The sequence below is a fragment of the Rhea pennata genome, chromosome 1 (assembly GCF_028389875.1).
Source record: "Rhea pennata isolate bPtePen1 chromosome 1, bPtePen1.pri, whole genome shotgun sequence".
In the NCBI taxonomy this organism is placed as follows: Eukaryota; Metazoa; Chordata; class Aves; order Rheiformes; family Rheidae; genus Rhea; species Rhea pennata.
Genome location: NC_084663.1, coordinates 151,445,041 through 151,463,030, shown reverse-complemented (window position 1 = coordinate 151,463,030; position 17,990 = coordinate 151,445,041). Strand labels below are relative to the sequence as shown.

At 40.9% G+C, this 17,990-nt stretch overlaps 1 protein-coding gene across 3 annotated transcripts in view; it reads right to left on the bottom strand.

Annotated features, from left to right (window-relative positions):
- Positions 1–17,990, bottom strand: part of SH3RF3 (SH3 domain containing ring finger 3) — a 259,022-nt gene that overhangs the window by 77,513 nt on the left and 163,519 nt on the right. For all 3 annotated transcript variants that reach the window (XR_009961390.1, XM_062601657.1, XM_062601658.1), the window contains exons 2-3: positions 16,130–16,405; positions 9,191–9,286 (exon numbers count right to left, since the gene is read on the bottom strand). Coding sequence is in view for 2 of the 3 variants with exons in the window: in XM_062601657.1 (XP_062457641.1) it covers positions 9,191–9,286; positions 16,130–16,405 (372 nt within the window). In the remaining variant the exon portion in view is untranslated. The remainder of the gene's footprint in view (positions 1–9,190; positions 9,287–16,129; positions 16,406–17,990) is intronic.

The window sequence follows — 17,990 nt, the reverse complement described above, 5'->3', positions numbered from 1 at the left end:
ATTCCAGAAGCTGTTGCAGTAAGAAGAAGTAAGCAAAGTTCATAGTTTCATCCTATCAAGAAGCTATTTTTCTTGGAGCTACTGTTCTTTGAAAGCTTTAAGGGTCAAGCCTGACCAAACATTGTGACTCTTCATCAAGGCAGAATAACATTATGTAACCTGTTATCTTCCGAGAACTGAGACAAGGAAGGGCTCTAACAGGCATCCTCTGGCAAATCATATTCCATCCATTTGCAGTATTATAGACACCAGCTGTCCACCCTGTCCCTCGACTGGAGGCTATCACACCCATAACAGGAATGACAGAAGGTAATGTGGGCCTTCACATCCTCCAGGTCTGTTCACATGCTGTTACTTTAATAGCAGGCCCATTTTTCTTTGGCAGTCCCTGGACTAGTCCTGCAGCTGATGTGTGGAAACATTTTGCCCTATGCTCTAAGGGTGGTGGCTGCCAGCAAAGGGGCAGAGAAGACAGCTGATCTGCCAGGGAGCACCTCCAGAAGCCCTAACGCACTCCTCCTGTGGCTGCATTTTGATTTTTGATCGACATCGTTGGAGCTTTGCAGAACTAGGAAAGCTCTCCAAGAGGAAAGCTAATGAAGACATGTAACATATACAACAACAACAATAGGAAACAAAAAGAAGAGTGTCTGCTTGAGAAATAATGAAATCCTTTAGGATATTGTTTTTAATTAACTGCTAGACAAATTCAGTATCTGTTGACATTTAACTTCTTAATATACATTCATGCATTAGCTCTAGGTGAGTGAGACAGATTTTCTTTTCAAAAGAAAAGAGATCCCAAGAATTCAGTGTGCTGAAACAATCTTTAGAAGCTGTCAGAGGTGATCAATGGCTGGAAAAGACAAAGCCTCACTCACGTGACTCCTCGAGAGAGGGACCAGATTACTGATGATGTGCTCTAGAGCTGCCTCCGGACCCTGGGGCAGTGTATACACTGAATGGGAAACGGCACAGATGCCCTCAGAAAACTGCACTGTTACTGAACCATATCACTCCAAAATGTGATATAACCGAAGAACATTAACTTTGAGGCAGAAACCAAAACTCAGCATAGAAATAACAGAAACAAGACAGAATGGCATGCAGGAATGAAAAACGTTTATTCGAATGTATGCACAGTTCAGAAGTGTTGGAAATAAAGGGAAGGGCAGATGAGTAGCACTGTATGCAAACAGCACAGGGAAAGTGACGGCGTATTTAAAACACAGCAGGGTCAGTGTCACGTCAGTTGGATGACAAACAGCATTTTGCAGGGGGAATGCTGCAAATCCATGAGTAGAATATGGTCAGAGATCAAAATCTTGTTATCATACCAAGAACAAAAGTCAGTTCCTCTAACTTAGGTACCTAACTTGCAATTCAATTTTAGGTACCTGGTAGGCAGAGCTTCTAGGAGGAATTGGGAATGCCCAATTCAGATACCAAAATGATATATATGCCTTTGAAAGCCCCAGGAAATGGGCTTATTTGCCAATGTTGAGTGTCTAAGTTGGCCAGACTGGAAACCTATTAATAGCCTTGCAGAATTATTTCTGTAAAATAAATCTAGGAAATTAAGATGTTACCAACAGAGGGCAGGTGGGGAAGATATTTTTGAGTGTGAGAGCTGAGCAATTTCTAGTTCAACAGTCTCTGAAACAAAAAGAGGTGCTAATAGTTTGAATGTGCTTTTGATTGATAGAAAATTTGATTAGAATGTAGAAATCTGAATTGAACTTAATTATGAGCTCATTTATTTGAGAGTAAATATGAGGACAAGCAAGAAAAGACCTGTAACTATGACTGTCAACTTCAGAAAGGCATTTTTTGCAGCCTATGACTATGTCTACATTTATGTGCTGCTTCATGCTGTAGCTCACCACAGGTGTCATGATTGGGCTGGAGAACTACTCAAATGTGACACAGCTCCCACCTACCTCTGTACTCAGCTTTCCTTTCTGTGGTGCCTATCTGAGACAAATTTGGGACATAGTGAAACATGCTCCCAGATACGGACACGAGAAAGCAATCCTGCATCCACTTGTACAGCTGTAGCCTAAGGGGAGTGATTATAAAAGGTCTATGGAGCTGAGGAGCTAAGCTATTCTAACTCAGAGGGAGCCTGGAATTTGTCTAAGTCAAAAGCTGACAACACCAGGTGTATCCTGAAGATAGAGGAAAATCTCATAGAAACTGTAGGAATAATCACCTCAAAAAGGATATTAGAAATTAACAGAGAACTTAAGAGGAATGGAAAGAAGGATGGATCAGCAAGGAAACTTGTGACTTAAAGGTTAAAAAAGAATAAAAAAGAGAAAAAAGAATTGCCCAGAGTCATACTGATTTATGTTTTACATAAAATATTGTGTTCTTTATTTACATAACCAAACGGAGAAAGAAAAAACTGAGCCATTATGCAGGTGGGACAGAGATTAAAAATAATGTATATATTACTCCTAAACTAGTGACAATGGTACACCTGGAGGAAGTTTCCAGTAGCAGTATGAGATGTAAATACATGAGCAATTGTGAAGATAATCCTTGACTGGGTTATGAATGGGATTATATATTACCTGATTGTCCACAATAGTCAAAGTCTTATTATGCAGAAATGACTGCCCTGTGTCCTAATTAATAAAGAGAAATATGTATTAAAGGGTGATAGCCTGTACTAAGAACAAATATTATTACACAGAAATCCTAGATCTTTCATTTTTGCTATACCTTTCTCATGTGGAGAGCACATGAGATTTCACTGGCAGCGCTTTCAGAACAGACCAAGGAGACTGGTACATGGTCAATATATTTATATAAGCTAGAGAGACTGAAACTGGCAAAAGCAGTGAAAAAATGCACTGAGAAGATGAACGTATTCCAGAAATGTTCAACAGACACTTACCTACAGTTTTTCCTAATGAATGGCATGACGTGTGGATGTATAATCTGTTTCACCCTTCCAGCTGCTAATATTCTTAGTTCTGCTGACTGCCATCAAAATTATTTAAAGTTCTTTACATTATTTTACTTTGCATGTGTGAGCCAAAACTTTAAATTAATGACTTTTATCCATGGATTGATGTGAAAATACTAGTGGGGATAAAAATTCCTACAGAGGCTCCTCCTGCAGCCTACAACACAACTTCTGTGTGTCCTACTTTGAATGAGGAACATGGAAAATACAGATTTTATAATGCATTCACATAGAAACCAGGTACTAAAAAGCATCACTGGAATACTCTATCACACTGTATGCAAAAGGAAAACAAGCAGCACCAACTTTATAGATACTACGAACATGCAAGAGTGAAAGTCTTAAAACAATGTAATTAAGAAATTTGAAAATGCATATCAATAACAAAGCTTTTCATTAGAAAGTAGCTGAACACCTCTTAGAGCTTCCATTATTGTCAGCTTAACAAGATTCTTATTCCATTTTTATCTGACACACAAAAGGAGAGAGAGAACAGAAAAAAGATCAATTCTGGTGTTAATGGATATAATTCTTAACTCATTAGCGTTACACCCACTTACTACTGGGATAAATCTGCTCCTCTGAGATTTAGTAAGTCAGCTTTTCTAAAATCATCTACCATTTCATTCTATCCACCTTTCAAAAGCTTCCATTTTTATTAGCATTAAATGATATTAGCAAGACTAAAATGAGCCATTTTGACGGTCCTGAAAGACGGAGATTGTACTTTCTTTCTGGAAAGGACACCAAACAAACTTTAGTCCAGTGACTGTCTAATGCTTCTATTTTTCTGAAGGATGTCATAAAGGAGACTCTGAAAGGTGCAGAAAATACTGCCGTAGAGACCACACATATATAAATGAAAGGTCAAACATCAAGGCTGAATTCATTTTGAGAGACCCATAGGTACCTGTCTGTCCTGCAGCTGAAAAGAGGAATCAAACAGATTCAGGAGAGAGAAAACGTAGACAAGTAGACAGGGCAACAATTATTTGTTGATATTGTTGAAAATGATCAAAACGTCTATCACAGCTAGGAACACACACGCACTCCCTCCTGAATTCTCAAAAATATAACTGCTGTGACTGCCACTGAGCGTCAAAAAAAAAATCTTCAAAAAAAGCTAAGCTAGGAATTCACATACAGAAAAAAGCACAAAATCTGCCATGCAGACTGAATAGCAGACTGTGGGTCACACCACCAAGAAAACATCTAAAAAATCCTTAAGTCAAGTATTAGCCAGCTAGGCTATAGGAAAGACTTCACTCTTTTAGAACGATTTTCCAAATCTCCTTCTTAGAGCAGATAGTTATTCCAAGTCTTCAGAATAAAAACACACTCACACAAACAGACACATTTAACTATTTGCCAGCTGTTAACCACAAATTCTGCTTGGAATGGGGGTCCCTGTGACACTATTTTATGCCCATGAATGGGATCCTGACAGATATGCTTGGATACCCCTGTATGGCTAAACTCTTTTAAGATAACTGGGAGATCAAGCTGTACAGCACAAAATCATTAAATGTGGTGCTCCGCAAAGCTAATTTCATCATGTAAAATCACTATTTCCTTTAAAAACTGCATTTGGCTTTGGTTTCTTCAATTTTTACCCCTTTTGGCTGAACCCCTTTTAAACACTGATTTGCAAGAAGTTTTTTTCCCCTGGGTTTCATGGGAGCCTCTGGATCTACGCTGCGGGGCACTGACACCATCAAATCTGCCCATTCTCCTCCTCCCTCTTTCTCCGAGACCTCTCTTCCATCTATTTTTTTTGTTTTGTTTTCCTTTTTGACTGTGAAGAACACAAGATCCCCTGCTTTGCTGCCCTGTGAAAAGAAACTGTAAACTCCTAATATTATTTAATCACAGCTTTCAGTGCCCCTGCTGCAATAAAACATAGCAATGGGCTGGCACTTCATCAATAGTAATTTGCTGACATTACAGTCACAGTAGCGCTGGACGTAATTGCCCTGCTCCACCGCTGACTCCATAAGGTTTCTTGATCTCGGTCAATACTTCCTCGTGCTGGGGCTACAGGGAGAAGCGTTGGTCTAACAACTCAGCTTTGTAATTTATACTTCCTGACTGTCTGAGCAGGATCTGTCCCTCCAGCTGGTCAGCATACTACTGCCCCCAATTTCATTCCTGCATATTTAAATTTATTTGGACACACTGTATTCTTCATTATCCTCAATTTTACACATTAAAGCACAACACTTAACTTCCAAATAGAGCTAATAGCAGTTATTAAGAATGAAGGAGCTAACTCGAAGACAGTAAAATAAGAGAAACTTAGGACTTTGAATTCCTTAGAGGTTCAAAGTGTTCCCAGCATGAATAGGCTCTCAGACCACACAGATTATTAATAAGATGTTTATTGCAGGACAGAAGGCACCTTGAGAATCAATTTATGTTGTGCTTTTTCTGTAGACAAATAAAACATAAATTATCACCCCAGATGCCTTCTACTGGCGATGAAGGACAACAACGAATTAAGAAAACACTAGCATAAATTCTTACTGATGGAACATATGGCATGTGAGACTCTGTAAAAGTCACCATTGTGAACTGCAAATATATATTACTTACACTATTGTAGCTACCCTGAGTTTGAAACAGAGATGACCCTATAAAGACAGGAGAAAAGCTTCTCCCCAGAGAGCTCTCAGACAGAGTCTCAGATTGGGTGGCTTTGCAGGAGGCGTGCAAGTACCCTTGCTGGACAGTTAAGGGATAAGACAGAAAACATGCCACATTATACTGTATGTTATATGGCTATGTGGAGAACTGCACATAATAATACTGAGATATGCACATTCTAAAACACCACAGGGAACAAATATATTTTTTATATCTTTGTCTAGCTTTTTGTGCCACAGGTCTGTGGAAACACAATCTTGCTTTAATAAAGTGGCCTTCACAGGCACGGCAGAGTCCTTTATAGAACCAGACCACTGTAAAATTCAGAAACAGAGTGGACAGTAGATGAAGGGAGCCTAAGAAGACACTGCAGCCTTTTATGTCAGCCAGCTGACAAGCCCAAGTGATACAGGCCAGTGGAGCCCTGATTATGAATTTACTAATTGCTTGCCCTTCCTGAGAGGCCCTCAGGAACAGGTTGGGCAGCAGCAGTAGCCCTGCAGCTCATCCCTCCTTCCAACCACATTGTGGCTTACAAATGCAAATATTTTGTAACAGTGTATTTGCAAGAGCCTGTCTTCCAAGTGTCCATGTGTGGGGTGCGACAGAACACTTCCACAAAAATTGTCTCACCAAAGCTGGGGCAGAACAAAAATACCCTCAGTCATAGTTCTGGCATGCTCAGTTCTAGGACTCGTGAGGAAACCAGCTAGTTATTCTGAGGTCTTGAGTGCAGTAGCAAGGCTCTTGTTTGTCCCATGGGAGTAGCTGGGGATGCTAGAGCCTGCCAGCAGAGATGGACTATGGGCTGGGACTCACGCCATCCAAAGTGAATGGCTTTGGAGCTGGCTCCATTTAAAAGCCCATCCACTTTGGCTGATCAGCTCACACAAGTGAAGCACTACCAGGCAAGCTAAGCTTTGCTTGTTCTGCACATTTTGACAAGATTTTCAAAGCCACTTAATGAACTTGGACACACTCAAGGAGTGTTTTTATTTTTAAGTATTATTTGTTTAATGGAATTATTTTATAAACATTGATGCTGAGATTTTCAAAACTATTTGAGGATTTGGTGAACTGATTCCTCTTAATTTTTAATATATAGTAACATGTGAATCTGGCAATAGTGAGATACTTGCAAAACTCCAATAGTTGCATAAGCTCATTTCATAGTCAGAACAAGGTTTCCATTCACTGGGATATGGATGAAATAGGTGGTTGATGTTTTTGTTTGGAGGATTATTTCACATTGGCTTTATAAACCATAGTACGAGTCTTCATGCCCATGTTATCCAAGTATCTCATTTGAAAAGGCCTTTAAGCTTCCTGATACAACATTTATGTAGACAAATATATGCATGTGCATATACATACAACTGTATGTGTGTACAGATATATATCTGTATTTATTTTCTACATATGAATGTATATGCACACACATATTTATACGTCCCCTTTATACGTCCTGTGTGCCTGGCTGTTTGCATCTGTTTATAAACTTCCAGCATGGCTGTTCTGACTCTGCACAGCAGTATCTCTTATTCCTCTGTGGCTGCCCAGGATGCTGGAGAACTTCAGTGTAACACATTTCCAACAGACCGTTTCTCTGAGGCTTGGAGCCCTTCATCCTAAGAGAGCAGTTGTTAAAGGGAACAGGCATCTAGGAGTGGGAGAGGGATCAGTAGACTCTGCAGTGTGTAGACAGTGCAAGCACATGTGGCCTGCAGACAAAACTAGAGTTGGGGAAAGGTGGCAGGATGTAACAGTGGCTGATGGCATAGATGTCCCCATTTCACTTTTTCCTGTAGCAATGTTCAAGACAGTCACATTGCAAAACAGGAGACAGGAAAGAAAAGGGAAAAAGCATGAGATCTTGAGAAACCCAGATCTCCCATATAAATTGCAAGAAACTGAGAAGGTCTTAAGCTTTCAGAATAGAAGAAAACTAGTCATTAACTTATGTGAGGCAGCTGGTTTCCCAATAACAGCTCCTACACATTCTGGTTTTAATATTATTGTTCTTGTCAACTGTGGGAATGCAATATATATATATAATGACAGTTTATTCCAAATTGGTCATTGTTGGAGTTAATAATTAGGCAGTCAAGCACTAATTATCTCTATTTTTTTTCTCAAATCATTAACTAAGAAATTTAGAGAAGTAATTTTGGAGGAACGTGTTAAAGCTGCACACAGTAGGATGGGATCTGCTGGGCACACAAGAGACTTCATTCTGAAGAGTTACACCAGCATAAGCCTCAGAGCAGAACACAACAGCAGGATCAGGCCAATATTGTTGTACAGGAACCCTGAATATCAGATGCACAGTGGCAGCATGCTGCACTTGGAAAAAAAATGCTCATATGTGTGGTGCTCAGTAGTTCTTCCTACCACTGGTTCATCCCTAGAAGAGGTAAGCTCAATGAAGGCATTATCTGGAGCTCAGAGAGCAGAAAAGCTCTGACAAGGCCATCATGAGTGCACATTCATGTAGTGCTCACTGGAGCTCTTCTGAGCAGGGACTGTCTGGCTGGGCGTGGGCAGAAGGATGTACAGGAGCGGAAACACTGTGGCAAAATGGGACAGCTCAGAGGACATGAGACCTAAGTGTTTACTCTGAAATAAATGTTTCACATGAAAATGACTTAAGGAAAGTGCTCAGAACAGGGACACTCTCCAGGACTTCAAACGTAACTGAACTGTGGAAGACATACAGCTAAAATAATACTGCAGATCCAATATAAAAGCAAAACAAAGATTCTGACCTCATGCAACACTCAAAAGCCAGACAGATGAGAGCCATCATCAAGAGGGAAAGGCCCAGAGAGCCTCTCCTCCTATCTGGAAGCCCAGGTGAAAAGGTTGTCCTTATAAGCCAGTCATTGCCTTCCCCTAGGGAGGCACTAGGTGTGCACACTAGGTGTGCTTGGGCCAGAGCACACACTGAGCAAAGTCAAAGGGGTTCTATGGGAATCAGCAGAAATATGCTGAGCTACAGGAAATGAGAATCTGGCCTAGGGGTAAGAGATTTGGGTACAGGAGCTGAGCTGTTAGGGTTCCCACTGAGTCAGTGGACAGTTGTAATGGCCCCTCTGAAGAGCTGTGCTTTGCAAGCACAACTGAGCCAGCCCCAGTGCTCCTCACGTGCTCTCTGACACCAACTGGGATAGCAAAGTCTTTGCCAAGAATGCAAAGAATGGGAAATGCCACGGCCAAGGGAATGCAGGGTGATACAGAAGGCTGTTGTCAACACAATTCTCTTCTAAGGTGAGTGAAAAATGAAGCTGCACAGTGAAATCCACTATTGTGACCATCCTCCCCTGTTTTCCAAATGTATTGTGGAGATTACACAAAAAACAGTCTAGATGGTTCATGGTACATATTTTCGCTGGCTGCTTCATTGACCAAGATAAGAGTATATTCACAGCATGTCTTAGAGCAGGACACACAATTTCCTTTTTCAGTTATTCCAGTATAATGTCTTCTCATTTAAGACCTCCAAGGTTATCCTACTCCTGTGGGTGCTGAAATAAACATAGGAGGCCAAGCATACACAACCTCTCATGCACTTACCTCAACATAGAGGATAGGGAAAATACCAATCTTGTCTCCCAGCATTCCTTCTGCCCAGTTATCATCTACCCTCCTGATGACAGTCAAAATTTCATCCTAAAATCGAAACAAACAAAATACATAATCATTTTTTTCTATAGTGAGATGCCAGTTTTTACAATTATCCACATGACAGCTTAAGAAGAGGAACAAAGAAGACTACAGATCATATAAAAACGCTCCCTGAATCTTAAGCCAGCAGTGCCCCAAGCCTGTCCTCCAAAGCGCATTAAAGCAATTTACAGACAGCTGCAGTTCATGCTGCCTGCCTGCAGCTCCAAAGGCCTGGGCAAAGCAGGTGGGAATAGGTAACTCCTGTTTTCACTAGAGGGACAGGAAGAATATTGGGACCAGGAGGTAGTCTTTAACCCAAAGGAGAAAACTCTTTAGCATAAACCAGCTCCTGTGGTGTTTTATGTGAAAGAATCTATCTCAGTGCTTGTCTGCTCCAGAAGAAAATTCAAAGGGAAGTCCCAGCAGAGAAAGGTAGATGCCTCATGAAATGTAAGGTATAGCACAAAGTGCCTAGCCACTAGCCAACTGCTGACACATTGCATTTCCTTTTTTTTTTTTTTTTTTTTTAAGAGGTGAAAGAGTAAAACATGTAAAAATGAAAGAATAATATAATGAAAAATAACTTGCATTCAGCTGTTATATCTGCTTCAGTTTAGATAAAAGTTAGTTTTGCAAAACCAACAGCATTTTAATATAACAGTTAATCTAAGCAATACTACAAAAATCTTAGATAAAGATGCCCTTTTTGCTATTATAAGAATGAGATTAAGAAAACTATAAACAAACAAGTTTCGTGCTGTTCAAAGATTCTCTTGATGAAGTTAAAACCCAAAACTCACCAATGAGTAGAAAAGCTCACACAACTTGAAACATTCCTGAGCTCAAACTTGTCTGAGCTGCTGAACTCACCAACTGATTTGTGCTATTATCTGTGTGCTTGGGTTTGTCATAATAAACTAGGACTTGAAGGAATACCAGTTGTTATGAATACTGCTGAAGAAAACCGTCTCTCCAATGTACCATTTGGCCTACTAAGACCTTATGAAGTGTTTCCTATGACTAGTAGAAAGCAGTGGGCTGAAAGAAGTTGTAAATTTAAGTTTACTGATACATCACTCATTTTTCTCATTGCTTCCAATCTTATTCCATTCCTTTACAAAAAAAAAAAAAAAAAAAAAAAAAAAAAAGTTCTCCAGAAGGCTGAGACTGTTCTCAGCCTTTCTTTTATTTTTACCACTCATTACTGTTCTTGGAAAATAAAAGCACACTTATCTACATATGCTGTCTAACCCTCCATGTTAATAATCTATCCATGCTAGCTGTTCAGGCAAGGGGAGGGTTTTTTGTAGCCACTTCTCACAGAGGTAGAAAAGACATCCAAATTCCTAAATTAGAATGTATTGATAGAAAGTGATCAGAGCAGTGATGTACTTTGCAGTTTTTGAACACGTGCATTTTTAAACAGTTTAAACATTTCCCTTGATTTATTCATCTCAATGATCCATTATGGGAAAGCAGGTAAAAACAGCCACAGACTGAATCCTTCAGCTATTTATTACAGCTGGAAAGATGCAAGAAGAATTTGTGCACTTAATTTCCTGAAGAAATGGATAGTATTCCCTTCCAAAGCCCTGTCTGCATGGACCATTTTTGATCTGTGTAAAGAACTGACAGTAATATGGCTCTGTAATGTTTCCACATGCTCTTACAAAGGAGCAATTATCATAAATTTATAATGTAGGTAAAAGGGGTGAATGAGGAAAATAGAAGACTGAATTACTTCAAGAATTGCCATGGTTGTTCAGCTGTTTTCTTAAAAGACTTTTTAAAATACCCAAAGCTTGATGAGTCTATACTTCCAAGGAGCTATATAGATATCTCTCTCTTTCTCTCTCTCTATATATATCTGTGTATGTGTAAAAAAATAAAAAATACATACCTATACACACACATTCATATATATGCACATATACAAGATTAGATATTAAGAAAAATCTTTCTAACTGTAAAAACACTCAAGTGCTTGACTAGATTTCTTAGAGAACTTGTGGAATCTTCTTTCCTAGAGCAGGCTGGACAGGCAGCTGCAGGAAAGATTTAACCTGAGTTGATGCTGCTCTAGGATGGGCCAGGGAACAGATGACCTTTCAAAACACCTGCCAGCTTTATTTTCAATAGACCTGTGATATCCAGGTGCATTTCTGTATACTTATTTTAGCATGGCTGTGCCAAGTTTGACTGCCAAATGTGGTCATGTATACGACAATCAGATAGCTGCACATCAAGAAACATGCTGGCATTCAAAATGTATACCTTTGTGAGAGAGTAAAGAGCAAATCCTTGAGAATGTTTTCCATTATGGATTTTTTTTTCCAGAAGGATGTTGAAATATTCCAGGAATTACAACAAATCCTTAAACATCATTGAAATTTGTTATTAGGAGAATGTTTCATTGAATTCACAGCCCACAACATTGTTCTACACACTCTGCTGGCAAAAGTTTCAGCATGAACTATTTCAGTACCTTAAATTAGTTGGATAGCAGTGCTACCTATAAATTCCTAGAAAGGTTCCCAAAAGGATCATGAATAGTAAAGAGCCGCAGATCTCTTGGCATGCCACTTAAACCTTCTGAACTTCACTATTTCACATATATTAAATTGATTTCCAGACAGCGTAAGTGAATCCAAGCCTAAAATCTCATTTCAAAAGCCAATGGTATGTGCTGTAGTTTGACACAGACACCTTGAACTTTTTTTTTTTCTGCCTGTTGCTGAAGTCTCTCTAATTATTTGCTCTCTCTTACTTGCTAAAGTCTCTCTATTCATCAGCACCTGGCAGCCTTGCGACAGGCATGTGGAACCTGCAGCTCCAGTTTATAACCATTATCAGAAAGGAAGGTGAAGATAAATCCCTTAAAAAACAATCTGACTGACAGAGGAATGAACCCTTTTGTTGAGGAAACAGCACAAAACTGTGTCCAATATCAGACAAGATTCACAGCCTGATTTTTACGCTAGTCGTTAACGGCCATTAATGAAGCAATACAAAGCAGATGCATTTGCTGTTCTGCAGAGATAACAACTCCATCTAGCACACCGGGGAGATCTCAGGAACGGCAGAGCGGCAGCACCGTGCGGCGCCCTGCGCGCCTGCCGACAACACTTGCCAGCTGGCATGCGAATCCCAATAGCTGGCTACCACGGTGACAGTCCCGCTGAAAAGCAAATACCACTTGGATTGAATGCTAAAGGGCTGGGATGTCACTCTGTAGTGATGAACTGGTATTGGAAGTGATAGCTCCAAGACTGGCACAAAACTTGTTAAACACTGCTGTGGGCTGGGAATAAAAATGTTGGAAAATGAAGGAAATAATAAGAGACTGATGTGATTAAAACGTATTGAGCAATAAAGCACAGGAAACAGTTGACACTCTCTTGACAAGTTTAAAACCCATCTACCACTGGGACAGAGCCTTCCAAGCACCACATGAATTCATACATGCAAAGGGTGGTCAAGCACTAAAATAGAACTATGGGCTGAATTTGAACTCAGTCTAAGCCTGGAGTAACTACACAGACAACAATGTGATTGCACTAGGTTTACACTACTGCAGCTGAGAGCAGAGTCCTTTTGTGCATGGCTTACACCAGAAAACTTAGCCCAAAGAAGGATGGATCATTTTTTCAAAACAGAGACAGCATGAGCCCGGACTCATACTGCGGTATCACATAAGAGGGCATTAGAAAGCAGTGTTAAATGAGCATATCCCTGAGGCATGCAACGAGATTCTGTAGGTCACATGCTGATTGCAACCACGCTCGTGATAATCAGGAGTAACACTTCTGCAGCTGCTGGAGTTAACCTGGTGCAAAACTAACACCAGACTGGAACCAGTCGTTACAGAGAGCAAAATAACTGCTAAACGACCGATTTGGCTGATCCCTGCCAAACCCTGAGGAAGAATACATAAGTTGCAGATCCAGGACGTTTCATGTTCACTGCAGAGGGGGAGGCAGTGGGGGGGACCCAATGCCTTTACATGTGGCTAATTCAGGAAAAGGAGTGAGGGGGCTGCAGTCCACATGGTGTAACAGAATCCCAGACTTGACTTTTGTTCATCACACTGGATACCCACTCCCAGTTTTACACTTAGAGCCAAACCTACGAAATTACTAGTAGATTCATCTTTACACTTTTAACTTCAGAGCTTTCTGTCTACAGGAGACTAAAATGGGTAAATGACAGAAGCCCTCTGCAGCACTGCTCATGAAGATCAGTGTAGAACACTCTTCATTTCCTTGTGTTCCCACTCTAGAACATTAGGACATTTTAATGTTGAAAAAAAAAAAGTGAGAAGGAAACCCAAATATTCCTTTGTTTTTCTTTATTACACCTCTAGATATTCTGACTGCACCATAACAAAGAGGATGAGAAAAAAGAAAAGTCCAGCAAAAGAGTAATAAAACATAACAATATGGAAGACTCCTATATTTGATTTCCCGTCTTGTAGTTTCTCCAGTAAGGGAAATCCTTCTTTATTACGAGTTTACAAGTAAAGTTCAGTTGTAAATGTCTAACAGCTTTAAATAAGCTGCAGGACTACGGATAGGTTACCCTAGTTTGTATGATCGATGTGCTGATGCAACTCCTCTACCTGAAGAAAGAAGAAAATAGCCTAAATGAAATTGAAATCAGGTCCAGGATCTTCAGATGCAAACAGAGCCATTCAAATGACGACTGTTGCTCTGAGTGACAAATCATATCTACAGCAACGCAGTGCTCATGACTCTGCAGAGGAACTGCCTACATCAGCAGATGATCTAAAATCTGGGCTAAACAGCAACCTTCATCAGCAAAGGTGACAGCTAAAATTAGCATTGAGAAAACTGATGAAAACATGACTGTAAGGTCCCAAGAGGAAAAATAGATTATTCACTGTCAGAGAGAACAATAGGCAAGGCATAAAAACAGTTACAAGGTGACAGTGCAGAGTGGAAGAAACTAAAGAAGAAAATAGAAGTAGAAGTGAAATCAAACCCTCCTGATGAAACACAATCATCAGGAATAAAAGGATGGAGACAGGAACATGAGGGTGAAAAACTGAAGAGAGGGATTGAGACTACAGTTACACAGCAGAAAAATATGCTGCCTGCGAGAAAGACTCTGGACAGCCAAGAAAACGAGAACTACCAGCATACTAAGGCAGTTACTGTAAAAAAGGTAAAGGCGCCAAATACAAAGGTATCTAAGGGAGGCCCTGCTCCACCAAAAGAGACCGCAACCATCTGCCATGCTAATAAAGCCGCTTAGATCACGCAAGCAATGAATACCGTCAGGAGACAAGGAAGACTGCTTACTAAATATGCCACCATCGGTACCCCTGGGCAAACAACGGAAAACAGCACACCAGCAAATATATTTACTAATAGTATCTCAAAGGTAACTTCTGGCTAACTTTTCCTTACGGCATAGCTACTACTTCGCATTGAGCGGCCACCTTCTCGGAGAGATTCACAGCTCCGGGGAGTCACAGCGCTTGCACTGTTTGCAGTCAAACACTTTGCTCGCCATAGAGCAAAACTGCTTACAAATCTTTTGTTAAATAAATATGAGAAAGTATAGATTCTAGGAAATTGCATTCTGCTGAGAAATGTTGCACAAGCAAAAAAGACGTTACATTTGGTGAGAAAATTATATGCTGCGAATAATTCATTCAGCTATAATAAGTAGCCTCAAAAGAGGAGGTCAGTAAAACCCCGGTGAAGGATATTTTTATCCTCTATTTCATATTCCTTTCCAGCATAACTGTTATTACTTTATGTGATACTATAACAGCCACAGACAGCTGAAATAAAACAGCAAATGACAATGGGCAGGTTCCCATGGCATAAATTAACATTAGGGGATATGCTTTATTTTAATATGGGTTTCTTGCTATCCATGAAGCCCATCTAAGGTCGGTACAAATTGCTAGGGAGGGGAGGGAGAGAGAGGAAGCAGGAGGTGAGATGAGGAGAGAGGGAAAACGTGTCATTTTAATTCCAAAGGAAATTACAACATTTCCGTTCTCCCTCATTGCAAATGGAATTTCTTAAACATTTTGGTTTTAAAAAAAAGACAACATTTTTTAAATGTCTGTTTTTTTAAATGTTTATATTCTTAAAATAGGAAAAAAATGCTATACGATAGTAATATATTTCAATTGCTAATTGGTATAAGGTAGGAGGCAATGTAAACTTTGAAGCTAAATGGCATTTTAAAATCCTGAAACATCTGGTTCAATAAGGTATATTAAGAAACACGTCTCCATTTGATTTTCTTTCTTTTTTTTTTTTTTTTTCTTGGAATTGCATCATTCTTGTCTAACGTTTCGGTGTCGATGAATATACGGCTTTCTGATAGAAAAAAAAATTCTCCACGAGCCTTTAGCCGGTACTAGTTGGAGATTCTCACCGTGTCTTCATTGACCTTGCTGCACATCACACGAGGGAGGCGAAAATGCCCCCCAGGCCAGGGCAGCGCTCGCCCTGGGGCGCGCGGGACGCCTGCACAGACCAGCTGAGCCGGGGGCGCGCAGCCTTTTCGGGGGCTGCAGGGGCAGGACTTCCAAGCAGAAAGGAGTCAACGTACCCAGCACGGAAATTCACCTCCGTTAGCCCAGCCCCACTCAGCAGTGGCTCAAGGACTTGGGTTTTCGCCTGCAAGCAATGCGGCGGTCAAGGGAAACGGACCCTTCGGCGAGGGGGCAGTCACGTTGGGAAGGGACGTGGCAGCAGGCGAGGAGAAGATGGCAAGGCACGCGTGGCTGGCCATGCCCCGGGGGCGAGCTGCCACCGGGGAGGAAGCCGGGCATGTGTCTCCCAAACAAAACGCCTCCCCTACCTTAGTGAAGGTCAGGCAGTCCTTGTCTTGATCTTTATCCTTTATTTCAAAGTCGTAAAGTGCTTTGCCCTGAGGTGGAGCTTGCGGGAGGGGCTTGATACACTGGATGTAGCTGGCGGGGAAGAAGCCGTGGTTTCCATTGAGCTCCCCGTGGTACCAGTTCTCGTCCACCTTGCGCCGTAGTATAATGATGTCCCCCTTGTTGAACTTGAGGTCTCCGGGCTCCTTCCCCTCATACGTGTAGAGAGCTTTGCCGTAGGGCAGCTGAGAAGCGCTCTGAAAAAACAAAATAAGCAACAGCTGTAAGTAAACTCAGATCAGCACCCATTTCCTTCTTCAAGTCCCCTTCAGCTGGGAGCAAACTGATCAGCAGCGACTAAGGTACCCCAAGGACTGCAGCCTGCTGCTACATAACCCCGTAACACCATGGGTCTTATGTGAAAACTAGGATAAGTATGATCTGGCATACTAAGATGGCAAGTTGTTGTGGTAGAGCAGGCACGGCCGCTGGGAGGAGGCACGACGGTTTTCCTGAAGTTCAGCTGAAATCCACAGAATCTCTCGCGCAACCGAGCCCTATCGGTCAATTTGCAAAATCCCCTATGCAAGCAGCGATTTCTGGCTAAACTACTAAAGCGTGCCATGTCTAAAGATAAAATACTAATAAAATAATTAGCCTGCGTTGTTTTGTATAAAATAAAATCATAAAACATTTGGCCTTCAGGCTCACTTTAGTTTCTCAAGCACAGCAAAATAAACAAAACAATTTTGAAGATTCCCATGATTCTAAAAGTTGGCAAGTTGAAAATTTTTCGTTGCATTTGTTTGAGCTACTCGAAGCATTTTTCAGTTTGAAGCTTTTAGTTTAGCTTTTGATTTTGTAACCAAATACTCTTCTTTCAAAATCCCCAAGTCTCATGCAGTTCATTGAGGGCTACTGTAAACAGTTATAATGTTCTTTGTTGCTCCGGAATTAATGTCCCTGGGGAGAAAGCAGAGTAGGCAGAATGCATCAAATCATTCTCTTAGAACTCAAAAGCGCTCCGAGACTTTCGCCTTCATTAAAATAAATAAATAATTAAAAAATAAATCACAGCATAAGGGTAAAAAAGCCCAAAAAGTGAATAGCTCAGCATGGAAGAAAACAGAAAACAAAATTCTGTTCTAATGGAAACTACCTGCCTGTGCAGAATCCTTCCCAGACTTCATTTTGGCCTGGTGCAGGATTTCACTCCGGCTGTGACTGCCTGAGTAATTTTTTTGGTGGAAATGCCAGTTTACTCAGTCCTTGCCCTCGCGCTCCCTGGATACTTGCTCCCCTTCCTGCTGCACCCTCCGGAGCAGGGAGTAACTGCGTTGGACACAGCTGCCTGGTGCTCTGGGGCCTGTGGCACCGTGCCTTGCAATAGCTCCTTAATAGACAACGTGACCTGCTGTGGGGCACTGGGGGCAAAAAGATGCATTGCTGTGCTATCCTTCGACATTTCTTATTTTATTTAGGCCAGTCTAAGTGTCAGCTTGCAACCCTCAGCACAAATATGTAGCAGCATGTACCACAGAGAAAATAATACTTAATAGGGCTCTGTAAAGTCACCTTTCATGAAAGTTTAGAGATGTGTTTACAAATATGACATGGTTTTCTGTTGCTTATGGGGTGTCCTATAGGGATAATGAAAATGAAAAGTACATTTAATAAAATAACCTAGTATTTGCCAGGGTGCTTCTCGTGCTTGTACTTCTGGATGGCATCCTTTCTTAGCATTCACTTGCCTAAGAATAGCACTCTGATACTTTCAGTAGGGACAAGAAGTGGAGTGGCCGGACATTTCTTCACCCCAACCAGAAAATTAGATGCCGGATT